At 47.1% G+C, this 18,176-nt stretch overlaps 1 protein-coding gene across 1 annotated transcript; it reads left to right on the top strand.

The window, feature by feature from the left end:
* Window positions 1-7,470: 7,470 nt before the first annotated feature.
* DAO (D-amino-acid oxidase) lies at window positions 7,471-17,724 on the top strand. Its single transcript, XM_008569792.1, has 10 exons — window positions 7,471-7,679; window positions 8,088-8,202; window positions 9,563-9,639; window positions 10,304-10,369; window positions 11,803-11,857; window positions 13,120-13,224; window positions 14,078-14,160; window positions 15,230-15,347; window positions 16,421-16,519; window positions 17,516-17,724. The coding sequence occupies exons 1-10, from the start codon at window positions 7,486-7,488 to the stop codon at window positions 17,645-17,647; spliced, it is 1,044 nt and encodes a 347-aa protein (XP_008568014.1). The 5' UTR covers window positions 7,471-7,485; the 3' UTR covers window positions 17,648-17,724.
* The last annotated feature ends 452 nt before the right edge of the window (window positions 17,725-18,176 follow it).

Raw genomic sequence — 18,176 nt, 5'->3', positions numbered from 1 at the left:
TTGATTTGTTATTCTGTAACCTAAAGTCCATCCTCCCCCTTTCTGCCCCCCATTTTTGACTTCTGCAGAGAATTCTCTAGGTAATCATGTCTTTTGCACTGGCCTGAGTGTATTTCACAGCTACTAGGAGGCCAAGTTGTTTATCAACCAGCCAGTGGGCGAGCAGGACCTTCAACTCCTACAACTCCAGCCAAATAAACAGAAATTGCTTCCAGAGATCTGGGGCCTCCTATGGCTATTATCAGTGAGCTTTGGACTTAAGGGCAGTGGAAAGAGCCTGCTCTCCGTGGCTGTCTGAGTCCTATACACCTGTGGGACCTAGGACACATTCCTGCCTCTCTTTGGACTTCAGTCTCCCTAACTGCAAAATGGACGGATTCGACCAGATCAGTGTTTCTCAGCTTTTTCTTTTCATTTTTAAAACTCACACCCATTATTGATAAAGATAACAATCTCATGTCCTTCCTCGGGATATTTTTTCCTTATCCTAAGAGCCAAGGAGATTCTGTGGAACTTTTGGTAGTTTGTATCATGAAAACAGTAGGTGTATCCAATCTCATTTTCTAAAATTAAATAACAATACTGAGTATGCTATTTTGCACTCAGCATAGGACTTTGTGGTGCCACAGCCCCCCTTCCCCGGCTCTCAGTTAAGCTCTTTAGTGTGGTGGCTGAGTGCCCCAGCTCTGGACATGCATGGCCTGGGTTGCCAGGTAAAATACAGGGTGTCCTGGAATTTATTTGCTAGATATGGCAACTCTTACCTGGGTTCTGATTTGGGCCTCTGCTTATAGGCAATGTGACTATGAGCAAGTTCTCTCCTTCCTTTCTTCCTTGCCAGCCTGCCTGCCATTCTTCCTTCCTAATTCCTCTTTCTTTTTTTCTCTTTCTTTGTTTCTCTCTTTCCTTCCATTCTTCCTCCCTTTCCTCTCTCCTTCTTACCTCCCTCTTTCTTCCTTTTTCTTCTTTCTCTCTTTCTCCCTCTTTCTAATTGTGTCAAGCACATTAATCTTAATTTAAAATATGCAGCTTGATGACTTTTCGCACATGCACACACTTCTGTAACCACCACCCAGACTGAGGGGCATGTTTCCAGCATCTCATGCCTCTTCCTGGTCAGCACCTACCTCTGAGTCACTCTTCCCATGTCCTCTATGACTGCCAGTTAGTTTTGTCTCTTCTTAAATTTCACAAAAATGGAAGCGTGCAGCTTGGGCTCTTGTATGTCTGGCTTCTTCTCAACATAGTGACTAAGATTCATTCAGGTTGCAGTATGTAGCAGTATTTTTCCTTATACGACGTTCTTATACATGCCTTTTGATTGATGTATGTTTTCATTTCTTCTGGGTATATACATAAGAGTGGACATGCTGGGTCTTAGGATAGGCATATGGTTAGTTTTAGTGGATACTGTGAGCAAGTTTCTAAATTTTAACTCTGAAGTGGGGATGATAATAACAGCACCTTAAAGGGCTTTTCCAAGATTAAATGAAACAATCCAGGTGAAGTATTTAGAACTGGTACATTGAAATTCACAAAACATAAATCATTGCTAGGATGGGAGTGGAGGAGCATGAAGATATCTGGCTAGCTTTTGTGAATTTTTAAGTGCCGCATGATGAATTAAAGGCACAAGGAGCTTTGCTAGGGTCATATGATACAAAAGTGATATACGACTATAGTAAAAAAAATTCAAGCGAGATGGAAGGTTATAGAGTAAAAGGTGGGTTTCACCCCATCCGTCTTTTACCATTAAAGAAAAAATCCTATGGACTAAGTATTTTGAATGCATTTTCTATTTCACCTTCACCTTTTGATCTGATGATGCTGAAGTTAGGGTGGTGGCGGCTGGACCGTCAAAGCTGAGACAAAAGTTGCTTCATCCAGGGCTGGTTGGTCCCTCTCTCTTGGCCTCAGTCTCCCGTCTGTACAGTGAGGCTCCTGATGATCTTTAGGCTCTAACAATCACAGTTCCAGGTCTAGCCCTGGCAGAGGAAGGGCCTGGACTCCTGCCGCTTGCGTCTCTGGGATACTGGAGCAAACAGCCACGTATCCTCACAGCCCAAACAGGCGTCACCTCAAGTCTCTCCTTGGCCTCCTCCACTCAGCGTCTGAGAATGGCATTGGGCTGGCTGGCTGGCCCTGGGAGCCCCTGTCCTGTGCCTCTGGCTCTGGGGCTGCCAGACTGACCACCCCCACCCTGCGGGCCAGGCCCTCAATGGCCCAGGGAACGATCCTCCCCTCCGCCAGGGTGGCAGCAGGAAGAGAGAAGAAAGGGGATCGTCTCCAGCTGGCCAGAGAGACAGACCTTCTTGTGCCCATCGGCCCTCCAAGAACACCCGCCCTCCCTTATTCCCTCCCCTGAGGCCTGTCCACAGAGGCTTGGGATCAGCCAGAAAAGTCAGGCAACTTTTCAGGGACTGGCAGTAAGGGGAGAGGAGGTCTCCCGGCTGGTCTGGGTTCAGTCCCATGGGCAGCACAGTGCCCCACCCCTTGAGCTGTGCCCTGTCCACAGCTCCAGACTTTGACCCTGCACTTCAGTCCTGGTTGGTGGGCAGAGGACAAGACGCCCCAGAATCAGGAGGCTCACCTCAGGAAATAGGATCCTGCTGCTGCCTCCTTTCTCCAGAATTTTGGTGAGTGGCAGATGTAACTTTGAGCTGGGGGTGGGGAGGCAGAAGGATTCAATGTCCTCCTGTTGTCAACAGACAAGGGTTGACATTAGCGCCTGAGGCAGTGACAGAGGAAGGACAAACTCAGCCTCGGGCAAACATCCAGCATAGTGATGAAGCTTTAGCCTTCGAGTCAGACAGGAAGGGACCACAGGTAAGTGACGTCACCTCTCCAAGCCTCAGTTTCCTCATCTGGAACACGGAAATCATAACTTACCACTTATGGGGTGAATTTGAGTATTAAAAGAGGTGATGATTGTAAAGTGTTTAGCACAGAACTGGGCATGTAGCAAGTACTTGAGTGGTAGTTAGGATGGTTTTTTGTGGGGGAGTTGGTAACCTGGCTCTCAAGATTTTATAGCCTCTATTCCATTTTAAGGATAAAGTCTGAAAATATCAACTTCATAAGATGTGGCCATGCCGTACATCCAGGAAGAGCTGATTATGTTCATTCAAATGCCTCACCCGTGACTGATTTTTTTTTCAGAACAAGTCTTTTCCTATTCTTTGCTATGAGCATGTAGAAATCAAAGGCATAAGCTGCCTCAGATTCTTTCTAGGGGATAAGGGAGGTTACAAGCAAATGAATACAAGACTGAAAGACAAGCAGAAAGTGTCAGGTGCCAGTTTAGTGCCACTACCTGACTGTTTTTATGGTGTGGCGCAGGAAGCTCAGACAGAACTGGGTCCAGAACCACATGCTGTCCCACGCTGGTGGGTGAGTGACTTCCTATCTCTGAACCTCAGTACCAGTCTGTAGAATGAGGATAATAATGTCCCTACCTTCAAGAGCAGTTGAGAGGATTAAGAGAATTACGTCTGTACTGTATCTATGCGTGTCTTGCAAGTGGCAGAGGCCAAAATATGTAGGTTCCCTTCCTACTCCATGCTTATGTAGATGTTATAATCATGTGAGCATACACACACACTCACACACACATAAATAGAATAACCCCAGCTGTTTGCATCTTCCTGGATGCACATTCCAAGCATGCTTGGTTGAAGTAATGGTATAAAACAGAGAACTGCAACACCAATATAAACATCAGCCATTACAGGAAAATAGCTGACTTAATAACTGAGCTGTGTGCCTGAGAGTCCAGAAGTTCGTTACCCACATGCATTAGTGATTTCACCTGAGGCGGGTCTGTCAGATCCTACCGGCTCCTGCTTCTAATGAGAACCGCATGCATTTATAGTGCCCTTTAATATGTACACAAATGGAATTGCTATAATCGGTATCAAATTTTATTCATACAGTGTTTTGGGTTTTTTTAAAGATAATTAATTGACTTAGGACTCACATTTTTCCTTTTCAATTCTATTCCCCTCAACACAAAAAATTCTTACAAATGCTGCATTTTATGTTTTCAGAAATGCAGGACTCTGAAACATTGGCTGTTTCTCTTCGCTTGACCCTCAGATTTTTCAGATCTTATAATTTGCCACATAGCATGGTGTTCAAGCACACAGATGTGTGAGTCAGGCCAGCCTGGGCTCTGCTTCACCCACTGGGTGTCTTGGGCAATGGCCTTCACTCGTCTGAGCCTCAGTTGCCTCATCTGTAAAGTGAGCATAATAATAAGTTATAGGGTTGTTATGAAGCCTACACTGGATAATGCATGTAAAGTATTTAGCACAAGGGCTGGCTGGTTAGCTCAGTTGGTTAGAGTGTAGTCATGTAACCCTAAGGTCAAGGGTTCGGATCCCTATGCTGGCCAGCCACCAAAAAACTAAATATAGTAATAAGTTTTTAGTACAATGACTGACGTGGACATCGTACTAGGAGCTGAAAGAAAAAAATAGTAGGTGCTATTGTTGTTATCTCCAAACTGCCAGTTCTTTTCTTGACTCAACCTATTCCTGCCTTTCACAGAGACTCAACATCATGACCCCACAAATCCTTTTATCTCAGCCTTGTGACATTGGCTGAGTCACTCCCCTTCTCTGGGCCTCAGTTTCCTCATCTGTGTAAGGACCCCTAGCTCATCTTTAAAGTTTTACACACTGGAGAAACTAAGCCCCACACTGTAATTATCCCTCTTTACCGTGGTCGGCTGGTTTTGGAAGTTGCCACCAGGCATGTCCTCGGTGTTGCCCCAGGTCCCCCCTCATGCTCCTCTATGGGGCATGCACCCCTGCTCCTAGCCTTGACATGGGCCCGACCAGCCTTGTTATCGGAGTCGTGCATGTGACTTTGGGCCGCAGTCTCTTTCTCTGTTCCCAGAAGCCTCCTGAGGGTTTTCCAACACTCCCCTTCTCCCACCTCACACATTCCTACTATACGAGAGTACTTCAAAAAGCTCATGAAAAGATCTGTTTTATCTTTCAATTCTACTTTTTTTACAAACTTTTTGAAGTATCCCTCTATAAGCAGCTGCTTTTTCCCTCAATTGCTGATTTTCTAGGCAGCATGGGAATGGACAAAGTGTGGGCTCTGGAAAAAGCAGACATGGGTTCACACCCCAGCTCTACCTCCAACTCTTGTTATGAAGCAGGGAGCTTGAATAATTTACTTTGCTCTCTTTGAGTCTCAGCTCTTCATCTGTAAACTGGGTACAATGGTCCTTGCTGCTGTCATTTATGAGTTTGCAAGCACTTTACAAGTATTTTCTTTTCAGATCCTCATAAGAACTCCATTCATTCATTCATTCGTTCATTGAGTCCCTGCTATGTCCCTACTCTAGGCCCTAGGGATAGAGCAGTGAACAAGACAGAAGTCCCTGCCCTGCTGGAACTGACATTCTGGTGGGGAGACAATGAAGCAGGGAGTTTTATTAGCCTTTAAAAGTTTATAGAAGAGGGAACTGAAGCTCAGTTAGGGTTGACCAGTTCATTCTGGTTTGCCTGGGACTCTCCTGGCTTTAGCGCTGAAAGTCTGTATCCTGGGAACACCTTCAGTCCTGGGCAAACTGGAGAGGGTGGTCACCCTCATTCAGCCAAGTTAAGCAACTTGCCCAGGGTCATTCACCTGGGGTGTGCCAGAGCCAGGCAGTGAACCTGGGCACGTCTGACCCTCAGCCTGGGCTGTACTGCCACCTCCTCACGTCACACCACCTCCTGGATTCCTCATGGGGAAGTTGGAAAATACAGGAAAGCCCTTTATTCCTCTGCCTTCTTATCATTAACATATAAAAGTGGTCAGCTCTCCAGAGATTATGCGGAAGGCCCAGAGAGGGGAAGTGACTTGGTCAAGGTAACACAGCCAGCCAGAAGTGAAGCCCAGTCTGACTCTCCCTTCTTTCTCTCTCCTTCTGTGCATCCAATGTTTTTTTCCAATGTGAGTTTCAAGGTGCTGGGGGACAGAAGAGGCTACTATGTATTGAAGGCCTATGCTGTAGCAGGTGCCACACCATCACTGAACTTGTTATTTAATTCTCAAGACAACTTCATGAGATTCAGGTTACCCCTATTTCACAAATGAGGAGACAGATGAGGAAACTGAGGCTCAGAGAGGTGAAGTAACTTACCTGAGATCACCAGGAAAGTATGGGAAGGAGGGAAGGAAGGGGGCTGGGGGTCAGTGAGAGGGTCTACCTCCCAATCCCCAGTATCCAAGCTCAGGCCCAAAGCTGGAAAGAGAATCACCTAGAAAACAATACCTTTCCGTGCATTGGTTCTATCTCCAACTTGGCTTCCGAAACTCCAATGGAGTCCAGTTTTTGTGGGCTGGAGCCATTTTACCCCCTTTACAAAACTAGGCCATATTGAGAATGTCCTGCTGTTCAGGGCAGAGTTGCCAGGAATCGAGGTCTGTGGGAGGAGAGCTGTGAGTAAAGAGGAGGGAAAGTTGAATTTGCCCTTCCGGGCACAAATGGTTCTCTTGTTCTGCCTCAGCAGGAGCCGGCAGAGTATTTCCCTGCTGTGCAGGCCTGAGCAGCTTCAAGGTCAAAAGCTGCTAGGCCTCCTAAACTTCAGAGGGCCCCACCAGCCCAGCACCCCAAGGCAGGCGGAGCTCTGTGCTGCGAGACCGAGTTCTGATGCCCAACACTGTGTCTGACGTGCTCACAGCTACATCTGCTTGCTGCCAGCCTGGCGCATAGTAGGTGTGCAATAAGTGTGTGTTGAGTTCACTTGAGTTGAAATTAAATCCCAGCAGCACCACTTACAGGCTGTGTGACCTCAGGTAAGTCACTTCCCTTCTCTGAGCCTCAGTTTCTTCATCTGTAAAATGGGGCCAATAACAGCAGCCCCTGCCTTATAAGAATGAATCTTGGGTGACTTAGATGAAATGCATGAGAAACACTCAGTGCTCGGACCCGCACATAGCAGATGTTTCATGAATGTCAGTAAATCACTTCTTTTGCACTGGGCACCTGGTTAAGATTCTTACATTTGCCTTGTTAAATCTCCAAATTGATCCTCTGAGGTATGAATTAATAGAAGTTGAAGCTCATGAAACAGCTTGCCAAAAGTTAACAGCCAGCAGGTGGCAGAGCTGAGATCTGAGAGTTGAAGCCAGAGCCCACAGCCTTAACCACTAGTGTACCCAGCCTACAGGCAGCCAGGCACTCTGCTAGGCCTTTTAAATTCCCAGACTGGGGACAGGTGTCCAGGGAGCCTCCTCAGAAAAAGCTGCATCACTTACCAGCTTGTGACCTTCACCTTTCCATGCCTCAAGGTTTCCACTTGTGAAATAGGGAAAAATGATAAAGCTACCTCCTGGGGTCATCAGGAGGATCAAGTACAGAAAGTCCTTGGCGGTGCCCGGTGCTCTCTAAGCCTTCAGTAGGTGGTGGTAATGGCAGTGGTGATGATGGAGATGATGGTGATAATGGTGTGCCTCAACCCTTCCTTCCCGCAGGCTGGCACAATGCGCGTGGTGGTTATTGGAGCCGGGGTCATTGGACTGTCCACTGCCCTTTGCATCCATGAGCGCTACCATTCAGTCCTGCAGCCACTGGACATGAAGGTCTACGCGGACCGCTTCACCCCGCTCACCACCACCGACGTGGCTGCTGGCCTCTGGCAGCCCTACCTCTCCTACCCCAGCAACCCACAGGAGGCGTGAGTGAGGGTCCCAGAGGGTACCCTGGGAGCCCACGGGACTGAATCTGCAGAGGAGGTGGGGGTCCTATCACTAAGAACAAGCCCCTTGTGGAAGCTCTGATCTGGCATGATGTAAACAAATAAATATTAAGGCAACACTGGGTGCCAGATACTGTGCACTGGGAGGTTGTCTCCAGATGGTTATAACTGAACAAACTTCATCCTCCTCTTTATCCTATTGATGAGGAAACATTGGAAAGTTTGAGAAGGCGAAGACACATAGGCATCTGGGGCATTGCAGGAGTGAACATGGTAGATTTCTGGGTTTTGGACCTGTCCGATCACAGCCCCATGCCCACTGACCTTCTGAGGTTTTTTGCCCAGCTCAGGGCAATAAGTGACTAAGACTCTGGGTGACCCTTCCAGGGACTGGAACCAGCAGACCTTTGACTTTCTACTGAGCCACGTCCATTCTCCCAATGCTGAAAAAATGGGCCTGGCACTAATCTCAGGCTACAACCTCTTCTGTAAAGCCGTTCCGGTAAGTGAGGGGTCCTTGACCATGGGGACAAGTGACCCACAGGGCCGAGCCTTGACCACAGACCCTGAGTCTGGGGAGCACTTTGAATCTCATAGGTGACAGACTCCTGGGTTCAAAACAGGTTTACTTAAGATTCTATTTTTGCTTTAATTTTTTGTTTGTTTGTTTCAAATTTTGTTATGAAATTAGCAGAGAACAAAGAATCTTGGGATGAATAGGAGGAACTATCCCTTGATTGGTACAGGTAAAACACATAAATGTTCAGCACTTGGTGCCGAAGCCAAAAGATTTCATGTGCTCCCAGAGGCCCCAGGGCTTTTCCTCAAGATGGAATGAAACACACGTCACAGCAGAAACTGCTAAAGCACTTATTATGTGCCAGGCCCTGTCCTAACTACTTTACAACTAGTGATCCATTTAATTCTCACAGTAACCAGAAAGTAAGTACTATCCTTACCCTCATTTTACAGATGAGAAAACAGAGGCTCAGAGAAATGGAGTAACTTGCCCGAGGCCACACAGCTCTTAAGTGGTAGAGCTGGGATTTGAACCCAGGCAGTCTGTGACCACGTGGTGCCCAGTGTGCTAAGAGGAACAGCAGTGCCTTGGGGGATGTGCTCAGGCTGTTTGGAGAAGGTGGTCTGGCTCGGTGTCCAGAAACTTGTGCCAGCTCTCAAGATTTATTCCATCTTTAGCACTAAGGGTTTTGTCCCCATTATCTCTGTTACTTTCGTTTGGAGAAGGTGGTCTGGCTCGGTGTCCAGAAACTTGTGCCAGCTCTCAAGATTTATTCCGTCTTTAGCACTAAGGGTTTTGTCCCCATTATCTCTGTTACTTTCCACGGGACCAAGAGTGATTATTAACTTCATGAAACAGGAAAATAGGTCTCAGAGAATTCAAGGTAATGGCGAGGCTAGGGGTCTCCAGCCAGGTTGTCTGACCCTGCACCTTGCTTCCTTCCACTCTCACCCCTAGGTGACTCTCTCTGTTGCCCCTTTTTTGCTCCCTGTTTCTGACTCTTACCCTATCACTCATTCTCAGTCTTACTCTTACTCGTCTCAGAGTATGGTGGTTAAGACCATGGACTCTGGAGCCAAATTCTGTGGGTTCAAATCTCAGCTCCACATTTATTAGCTTAGACCAATTACTTAACCTCTCCAAGCCTCAATTGGCCCATCTGTAAAATGAGGATAAGAAAAGTACATAACTCCGTGGGTTTTTGTGAAGATTAAATAGATCAATATAAGTAAAATGCTTAGAACAGTGCCTTTCACACAGTAAGCATTATACAAGTTTTTGTTATGATTGTTATTATTGACTACCACTCATCCCTGTGACCCCTTCTCTCTTTCCTCTTCAGGACCCTTTCTGGAAGGACACAGTTTTGGGATTTCGGAAGCTTACCCCCAGAGAGCTGGACATGTTTCCCAATTACAAGTAAGGTTATTGTCAGGGGTAGATCGAGGCTCCACAATTCAGACAGACCCATCCAGAAGGCAGCAGAGGATGGAGGCCCCAAGTTTCTTGACCCATACCAGGCCTAGAGCCCCTGGTACCCTGGTCTCCCGGCACTCTGTCCAGCTCCTTCAGCGGGACCCCCCACTCAAACTAGGCCTTGGGCTGGGGAGGTAGGAGATATGGAATCACAGATCTCAAGCCCAGAAACTCCATGTCACTATCCTGTTTTATAGACAAGGAAACTGGGCTTCGTAGAGCCTAAGTCACTTCCCAAGGTCACACAGTCAAGTGACCAAACTAAGATTCCAACCCAGGGTGTGTGACTTCAAACCTCTCTTCTTTTCTCTACAGCCTGATGTCTCTCTTTTCCTCTCCTCACCCTACCCCATGCCCGAATCCCCTCTGCAAATGCACATCCAATCCCCAATTGCATATCCAGATGTCAGGGATGGCTTTGTCTGATAGGAAATGTTTTCCTTGCATTGAGCTGTAAACCACTTCTCCCCTTGAACTTCACCAAATGGTCCTGACTCTATCCTTTGGAGGTCCGCAGAATATCACTGCTCCCACCTCCACTTGATAGCCTTCAAATATAGCTCTGATTCTGACCTTTATTCCCACCTTCTGCCTGCTGTGACTGTAGCTATGGCTGGTTCAACACAAGCCTAATCCTGGAGGGGAAGAACTATCTGCGGTGGCTGACTGAAAGGTGAGATTTTAAGCTTCAGTTTGAGGAAGGCACCCCCGAGGACCAAGTTCTAGTAGAAGATTGTTTATGGGATTCCTCTCTGCGTTGATCAGCCCCAAGGGTCGAAGAAAACCCCTTAGGCTAGGTGTCGGAGCTATCCTCGGTCCTGACCACCACTCTGCACTGAGGCGATGGTTCCTTTACCTGGCTGGGCATCAGAACCACCTGGGCAGTTTTTACATGTTATATTTATTAGCGATCTCATTAAAAGCTCTAATTTTTGTATAATAGTTAAAAATGAATTCCCTTAATTTTTCCAGATATATTTACATCATCTGCAAAACATAAGTTGACTTTTATTTTTATGTCTCTTTTTTTTCCTTCTCTAACTGTTTTGGCTAGTACCTCCAAAACAAGGTTAACTAAGATGATAGTGAATGTCTCTGTTTTGCTCCTGATGTTAATAAAAATCTTGTAGTGTACCAAAGTAGCAAACACTGGCTTGAGGGATACGTTGATATTTGTATTAACATATATTCATATTAAGTAAGATTCCATATAGTTCCTCTGTATTACTACTTTATTAAGATTTTTAAAAATCTGGAATGGGTGGTGGCTTTTATCAAATGACCTGAGGAGATTTTTTTTAAATATAGATTTCAGGACCCCACTTTATACCTACTGAATCAGAACCCCTGAGGTGGGGTTCAGAAATTTTTATTTTAAGAAGTTCCCTGGATGATTCTATTTATCGGCCAGGTTGGGAACCATTATACTAGACATGGTTATTTCTCCTAACCTTGGGACACTTATGACTCCTGTCCAACCTTTTCCAGGAGAAAATGTTCCCAGTTTTTGAGGAAATTATGTAGATAGAATAGATTTGAGGTTATGCTTCAACTTGTATATGGTTTACTTCCTATTCTTTTGATATTTCTACCACATTTTTAATAGTGACAGATATTTTTCCTCTGGGACATTTAAAGGGAAGTGTGTGTGTCCCCAGCCCACCTCCATCCGCATGCTCTGCTTCTGACAGAGGGGCATTTAGCATTGGTCCAGCTCTGATCCTCCTCTGCCCTGCATCTTATCTTCTTTGATGTTACAAAGCAATGTGGTGGTAGTAGGAAGTGTTGGGATCTAAGAGCCCTGGGTTTGAGTCCTAACTCCATCATTGACTCTCTATGACCTTCAGCAAGGCCTTTCTTCCATCTCCACCTGCCCAGCAAGGGGCTTGGACCATTTCAGGGTTCCCAAAGGACATTTGGTGGACCACTAGCCCAGCAAGGTGCTCAAGAACTGATTTGACTACACAGCCACTTTCTCAAGGAGCATTCTGTGGGATGTATAATGCCCATGGAAGTTTCTTTGGGAAGTGTCCCCTATGCCACCCTCTTGGAGGGACGGGGTGGAGAACTGAATACTGGGCTTTTTGGTGTGTCTGATCATCCCAGGTTGACTGAGAGAGGAGTAAAATTCTTCCAGCGGAAGGTGGAGTCTCTTGAGGAGGTGAGTGCAGGGCTGAGGGGGAAGGGATGTGAGAGGGAGGAGAAGAAGGGAGGCCTCTGCTTCCCACTGCTGGGTTGGGGGTCCCCTTCTTGGGCTTCTAGGATCCCCTAGGCCTGTTCCAGACCTTAGGTCTTTGCTCAATCCCAAGAGGACTCAGGCATTCTGAAGGAGGAGGTCTCTGCCCTGATGTTGGTAGCAGAAACAAGGGAACTGGAGGATCATGGGGCCATTAGAGGCTAATTTATATCTGAGTTTCAGTAACTTTTAGGGCTAGAGAGCTGGCTGCATCTTCCCAGAATCAGCTGCACTCCACTCCTAAGGTCCAGACCCTTTGTTGCTTCCTACTGACATCTGGGTTGATGTTTCTGCAAAGTCCAGGCCCTCAGCTGACTCACTTTCAAAGTAACACCATCAGCACTAATAATGATAGTAGCAGCTACCGTCATCAGGCCCTGGCTACGTACCAAGAGCTTTACTGTATGACTGCATTTAATCTCAGCACCTAGAATAATGCTTGGTACATGGAAGGCACTCAGTATGTGTAGCTGCTAGTATTATGTAGTGAGGACCTACCTGCTCCGGGTCAGGCCCTGATGGACACCTGAGATACACTGTTGACTCAGATGCAGTCCTCATTCTCAAGCACTGGCTCGTGAACAATAACAGTGCATTGCAATGTGTGTGTCCCACGCCTGACTGTGTGTCCCATGCTTCACTGTGAAGGAGTCACTGGAGCTGGGCTAGGGAGCTTGGGTGCCCACTCTGCTGCACATTTTAGTTGTCGAGTATCCTGTACATAGACAGAGCCAGGGGTTCCAACACATTTTCTGTAAACGTCTTGGCAGAGTAGAAGCCAAAAGAATGAAATAACAAGGAGTCAGAAGGAGGAAGAGAACTCTTTATTCATCCTTTCTGACTTCTGGAAGGCTCCAAGCTTTCCCCCTTTCGCAGAATTCCTTCCCAAGCACTTTTACATCCAGAGTTGCATGGGGTTCTCATTACAGCCTAAGAACAGGCATGACTGGCTCCATTTTACAATGCAGGCAGCTTAGCCTCAAGGAGGTAAAGGGACATCTCTGAGGTCACATGTTAAGCAAACGGCAGAGCAGAGATTTGGAGCCAGGCCTTTCTGATTCCTCACTGAGACCCCTCCCCTCTGTTCCACAGGGAGTAGACAGTTTCAGGGTAGAGAGAGAGGGAAGGGAGAGGACAGGGGATATCAGGGTCCTCACCCCCTGCCCTGCCCTGTTGGTTGCTGCTAGGTGGCAAGAGGAGGCACGGATGTGATTATCAACTGCACCGGGGTGTGGGCTGGGGCGCTGCAACCGGACCCCCTGCTGCAGCCAGGACGGGGGCAGATCATCAAGGTGAGAGTCAGGGTGAGAACTCCAGCTTTGTTTAGATACGAAGATTGTTCTGCATGCTTATCTCATCTCCAAAGATAGTGGACGAATCAGGAACATCTATTAGAGGAACCCCCAGACTTCAAGAAATTGACATGCTAAAGAAACAAGAAGGACCAACCTACTCCTTTCCTAAATGTTTTCTTTTGTAATTTTTTCTTGATAGCAAAGCATGTGTGTATATGTTTGTACCTATTTGTACCTGCATAGGCCTGTATTGGAATGAAAATAGCAAACATCAATGGAGTGTTTTCTAAGTGCCAGGCACAGGCCTAAGCACTTTATTGTGTTAATTAATTTTATCCTTCCCACAACCCTTTGAGATGGGTACTATCATTATCAGCATTGCCATCTCACAGATGAGGAAACTGAGGCACAAAGGAGTTAAGTAACGTACACAAGTTCACACAGTAGAGAGTGGCAGAACTGGGATTAGAAACCAGGTGACCTGGCTTAAGATCCTGTATGTGTAGCCATCATTCCATGCTGCCTCTCACTGTGTGTGCACGCATGTGTGTGAGTGCATGTGTGCATGCATGTGCATATGTGACCGTGTGTGCATGCATTCCGAGGTGTGCAGGAGTGCATGGTGCATATGTATGCATGTTTACACACATGGGCTGGGGCTTTTCTGTGGACATGTGGGTGAGGATGAGCAATGCTTCAGGGAACAGAGTTGGCTCTTCCTGCAAGAAGCAAGCAGTCAGGTACAGTCTTGGGCCAGAGAGGGTTAAGAATCTGGCCATAGAGGGGAGCAAGGCTGGGGAGACCATTGATCCAACTCCCCTGATAAGACTTCTCTGTCCTGAATCAACAGGTGGATGCCCCTTGGATGAAGCACTTCATTATCACCCATGACCCAGATGGCAGTATCTACAAATCCCCATACATCATCCCAGGGTAAGAATCTGACCATTCCAGGACAGAAGTAGGGATACCCTATGCCCTCTTTATGCCCCTGCTGCCTGCACCAGGCCCCTTGCTGAGTCCCTGAAGTTGTTTTCTTCCAGTGTTGTTAAAGTGAGTTTGAGCCATTAAATCCCTGGCAGAGCAGAACTCAGCCTTGAATGGGCTCTGTCTTGAACATTCTTTTGGATGACTAGTGGCAATGCTGAGACAAAGGTAGTAACACTAGAAGTGGTGTGAATGGCAATAATGAGTGGGGGTGGGAATGGTGATTGGGGGTGATGGTGGTAATAATATGACAGCACCCCCAAAATTCATGGAAAATGGAATTAAAATATAATATGAATCTTTCCATGAAATTTTTGAAAACCCCTCAAATTAATGGTGGAGGTGATATTAGTGAAGATGGTAGTGGTGTTGATGGGATGACAATATTAGCCACATGGTGGTAGTAGAGATAGTATTGATGGGGAAGACAATGTTGATGGGGTTGGTGACTGGCATAAAGATGGCAGAGTAGGCAATGTTAATGCACGTGGTGTGGTGGTGGTGTAGTGTTGATGAGACCAGTGTTGAAGGTGGTGATTGGGAATGGGGATGGTAGTTGGTTCTGATGGAGATGACACTATCAGTGATGTTGATAGTGTGGCAGAGATGTCAATCTTAGGGTGATGTTAATGGCATGGCTGCATTGACTATCTCCATGGTGATGTTTAATGGTGAGGCGGAAATGACAATATCAATGGTGTTGTTAATGTCAGTGGTGGAAATGGTAAATGGGTTGATGGTGATGACATATTGGTGGTAGTAGTGAAGATAGTAGTGAAGATGTTGTTGATGGAGATGACAATGTTGACAGTGATGTTAATGGTGGTGGTAGGGTTGGTGGTTGGTGTTGGCAATGGAACTGGTGTGGTGATGATGGCCTTGTTAGCAGGGATGACGTTGTTGATGGTGGTGATGACTTAGTAGACCTGGTGGTAAGGGTGAGCATAGTGATGACCCTCATTCATCTCAAAGGCTTCCTTTTCCTTCCTGCTTGACCCTCCTCATTTTTATCTAGGATCCAGACAGTTACTCTCGGAGGCATCTTCCAGCTGGGGAACTGGAGTGAGCTAAACAATATCCAGGACCACAACATGATTTGGGAAGGCTGCTGCAGGCTGGAACCCACACTGAAGGTAAGGTGGGGAGGGGAGTCAGTGCCCTAGACCAGGGTCCTGGCAGCTTGCTCATGAGGACACTTGAGAATGAGAAGATACCACCACTGGGGTCCTTGAGCAAAATTAATTCCAGTAAGAGACTGTCTTAGTCCATTTTGTGCTGCTATAACAGAATACCACAGACTGGGTAATTTATAATTAACAGAAATTTATTGGCTCACAGTTCTGGGGGCTGGGAAGTCCAACATCAAAGTGCCAGCATGTTTGGTGATTCTGATTCCAAGATGGCGCCTTCAATGCTGTGTGCTCTGGGGGTGGGGGTGGGGTGCTTCCTTCTCACATGGCACAAGGCAAAAGGCAAAAGGGCAAAGGGGCAAAAGGCCTCCTCTTTCAACCTTGAGCCCTTTATAACAGCATTAATTTACTCATGAGGGTGGAGCCCTTGTGACCTGAACAACTCCCATTAGACCCCACCTCCCAACACTGTTGCATTGAGGATTAAGATTCCAACACATGAATTTGTGGGGGTGGGGGATATATTCAAACTGCAGCAGAGACTTTGGAATACATCAGAATTTGACAAAGTATGGGGAAATCTTCTTATGGGCTGACAAAGCCTATTGGATCATGGCTAACAGGTGCTCTGTCCTGAGGTGACATCCCCCAGATAACTCAGTCTGTCATCACAATGAGCAGATGCACTTGTCGCGTACATCTCAGTTTTCACGTTTGCCTCTGGTGGTGATGACGAGCAGTGGAGATGGTGATGAGGGCGGGGGTGGAAGTGGTGGTTGGTGCTGATGGTGATGAGCCCTCTGAGAATGGTAATGATGATGGCGAAGAGGTGGTGGCTGTTGATAATGTCATGACAGTGGCTGATGGTGGTGGTTGGGATGGATGGAGTCGTCGACAGAATTGGCATGATGTGATAGAAGTGATGATAATGATGTTGGTGATTAATAAAGGTTGCTGTGATAATGGTGGTGGTGGTGGTAATGGAAATGAGATTCTAAAAGCTAACTCTCTACAACCTCAAAATGGTGGCAGGAAAAAAATATCCAGAGGTGAACTGCCAGCATTTTTCTTTCCAGGATGCAAGAATTGTTGGTGAATGGACTGGCTTCCGGCCAGTACGCCCCCAGATTCGGCTAGAGAGAGAACGGCTTTGTGTTGGAACTTCAAACACAGAGGTATGCTCCCTGGCAAGAAAAACAATGCCCTCCCAGACTCCTGAGATGGCCCTGGCATTCCCATGGGACCGTCACATCAGACCTCAGGCTCCATACAGCCTCCCTAGCAGGCAGGGGCAGTGGTGGCTAATGTCCCTTCCCTATAAATGGAGAAGCTGAGGCTCAATGATGGTAAAGGACCTGCTCAAGGTGATAGGTTATGTGCATATGTGTGTGTAAAAGGGTTGCACGGATGTGTCTAGAGGGTTGTATGTGTATGTATGGAGGGTCGTGTGTGTGTCTAGAGGATTGTGTATGTATATATAGAGAGGGTGTGTGTGTAGGTTTCATGTGTCTATGTGCATGTAGAAGATGTGTGTGTGCATGTAGAGGGGTATATGTTTGCAGATGGGTCATGTGTGTGTAGAGGGGTCATGTGTATAAGTAGAAAGGGTTTGTGTGTGTATGTATGTGTGTGTAGACAGGAGAGTCACATATGGAATTTAACTCCCTCCTGATGACATTAGCTTTGAAAAAGGCCCCCAGAGGTCTTGTCTGTGTCCCAGAATGAATTACCACATTCCCCAGATCCACCCACATGGTGCCCCTGTTTTTCCTTCCTCCTTGGTGGGTAGAAGAGCTTGACTATTAACGCAGAAGTTTTGTCAGTCTGGAGTGGGAGGGGAGAGAGGAAGGCGATTTGGGGAACTTCAGACAATTTGATGTGGAAGAAATCTCTGACCTCAAGTTCTAGATGTGATTCCACATTTCCTGTGCTGGGTGCACAAAGCAGGCCCATCTCCCAAGCAGAAGAGAGGAGCGTAGGGTGTCCTCCAGCTCTGCAAATGATTCCCCTTACTGCTGTCCCACCAGCATGCTGAGAGAAGCTCAGGTGGCAGCTGGCTTAGCCCAGGGCACTTTGGGAAGTTTCTGAGTCTTCCAGGGCAGAAAAGCCACCTCTATCCCTTTTCCACTGTCCTTCCTGGACCTGACCCCCTTCTCTCTTGCCTCTCCTAGGTCATCCACAACTACGGCCATGGAGGCTTTGGGCTCACCATCCACTGGGGCTGTGCCTTGGAGGCAGCCAAGCTCTTTGGGAAAGTGCTGGAAGGAAAGAAGTTGTCCGTGCCGCCACCATCCCACCTCTGAAGGCTCCAGGGATCACCGCCTTGCCCACAAGGATTCCCCACTCCCCTCGGCCAGCTAATCCATGTGCTCCTCTCTTAGCTGTCACTTACTCCTGCCCCACCCTTGGCTTCTTTCCACAAAGAAGCATGAGGTGAGAGAAAACCACAAGGTCAATTCCTGGAGAAGCATCCAGCCCATCCTGGGACTCCCTCTGGTCACTGAGGTTTCTCCACTCTCTCTCAATCTGACCTTATGAATGACAGCTGGGATCTGTTATTCCATGAGTCCTCAGAAAACCAAAAAGGCCAGCTGCCCAGAGACACAGAAAATCGAGGAGAGTTGAGGTTAAGTAACTTGATTATAAGTCACGCTAACGCAGTAAAGGTTCTGAATAGTCCTGCAGCAGCCACCTTTCTTTTTTTTTCCCCTTTTTTTTTTTTTTTCCCTTTTTTTGGGCGGGTGCAACACCGAGGGGTGCGATCCCGTTGCCGGTCCGGGTCCGGTTATAAGTCACGCTAACGCAGTAAAGGTTTTGAATAGTCCTGCAGCA

Source organism: Galeopterus variegatus, unplaced genomic scaffold (assembly GCF_000696425.1).
Source record: "Galeopterus variegatus unplaced genomic scaffold, G_variegatus-3.0.2 Scaffold529, whole genome shotgun sequence".
In the NCBI taxonomy this organism is placed as follows: domain Eukaryota; kingdom Metazoa; phylum Chordata; class Mammalia; order Dermoptera; family Cynocephalidae; genus Galeopterus; species Galeopterus variegatus.
Note: the sequence above shows the minus strand (reverse complement) of the source record. Positions and strands in the feature narration are given on the sequence as shown.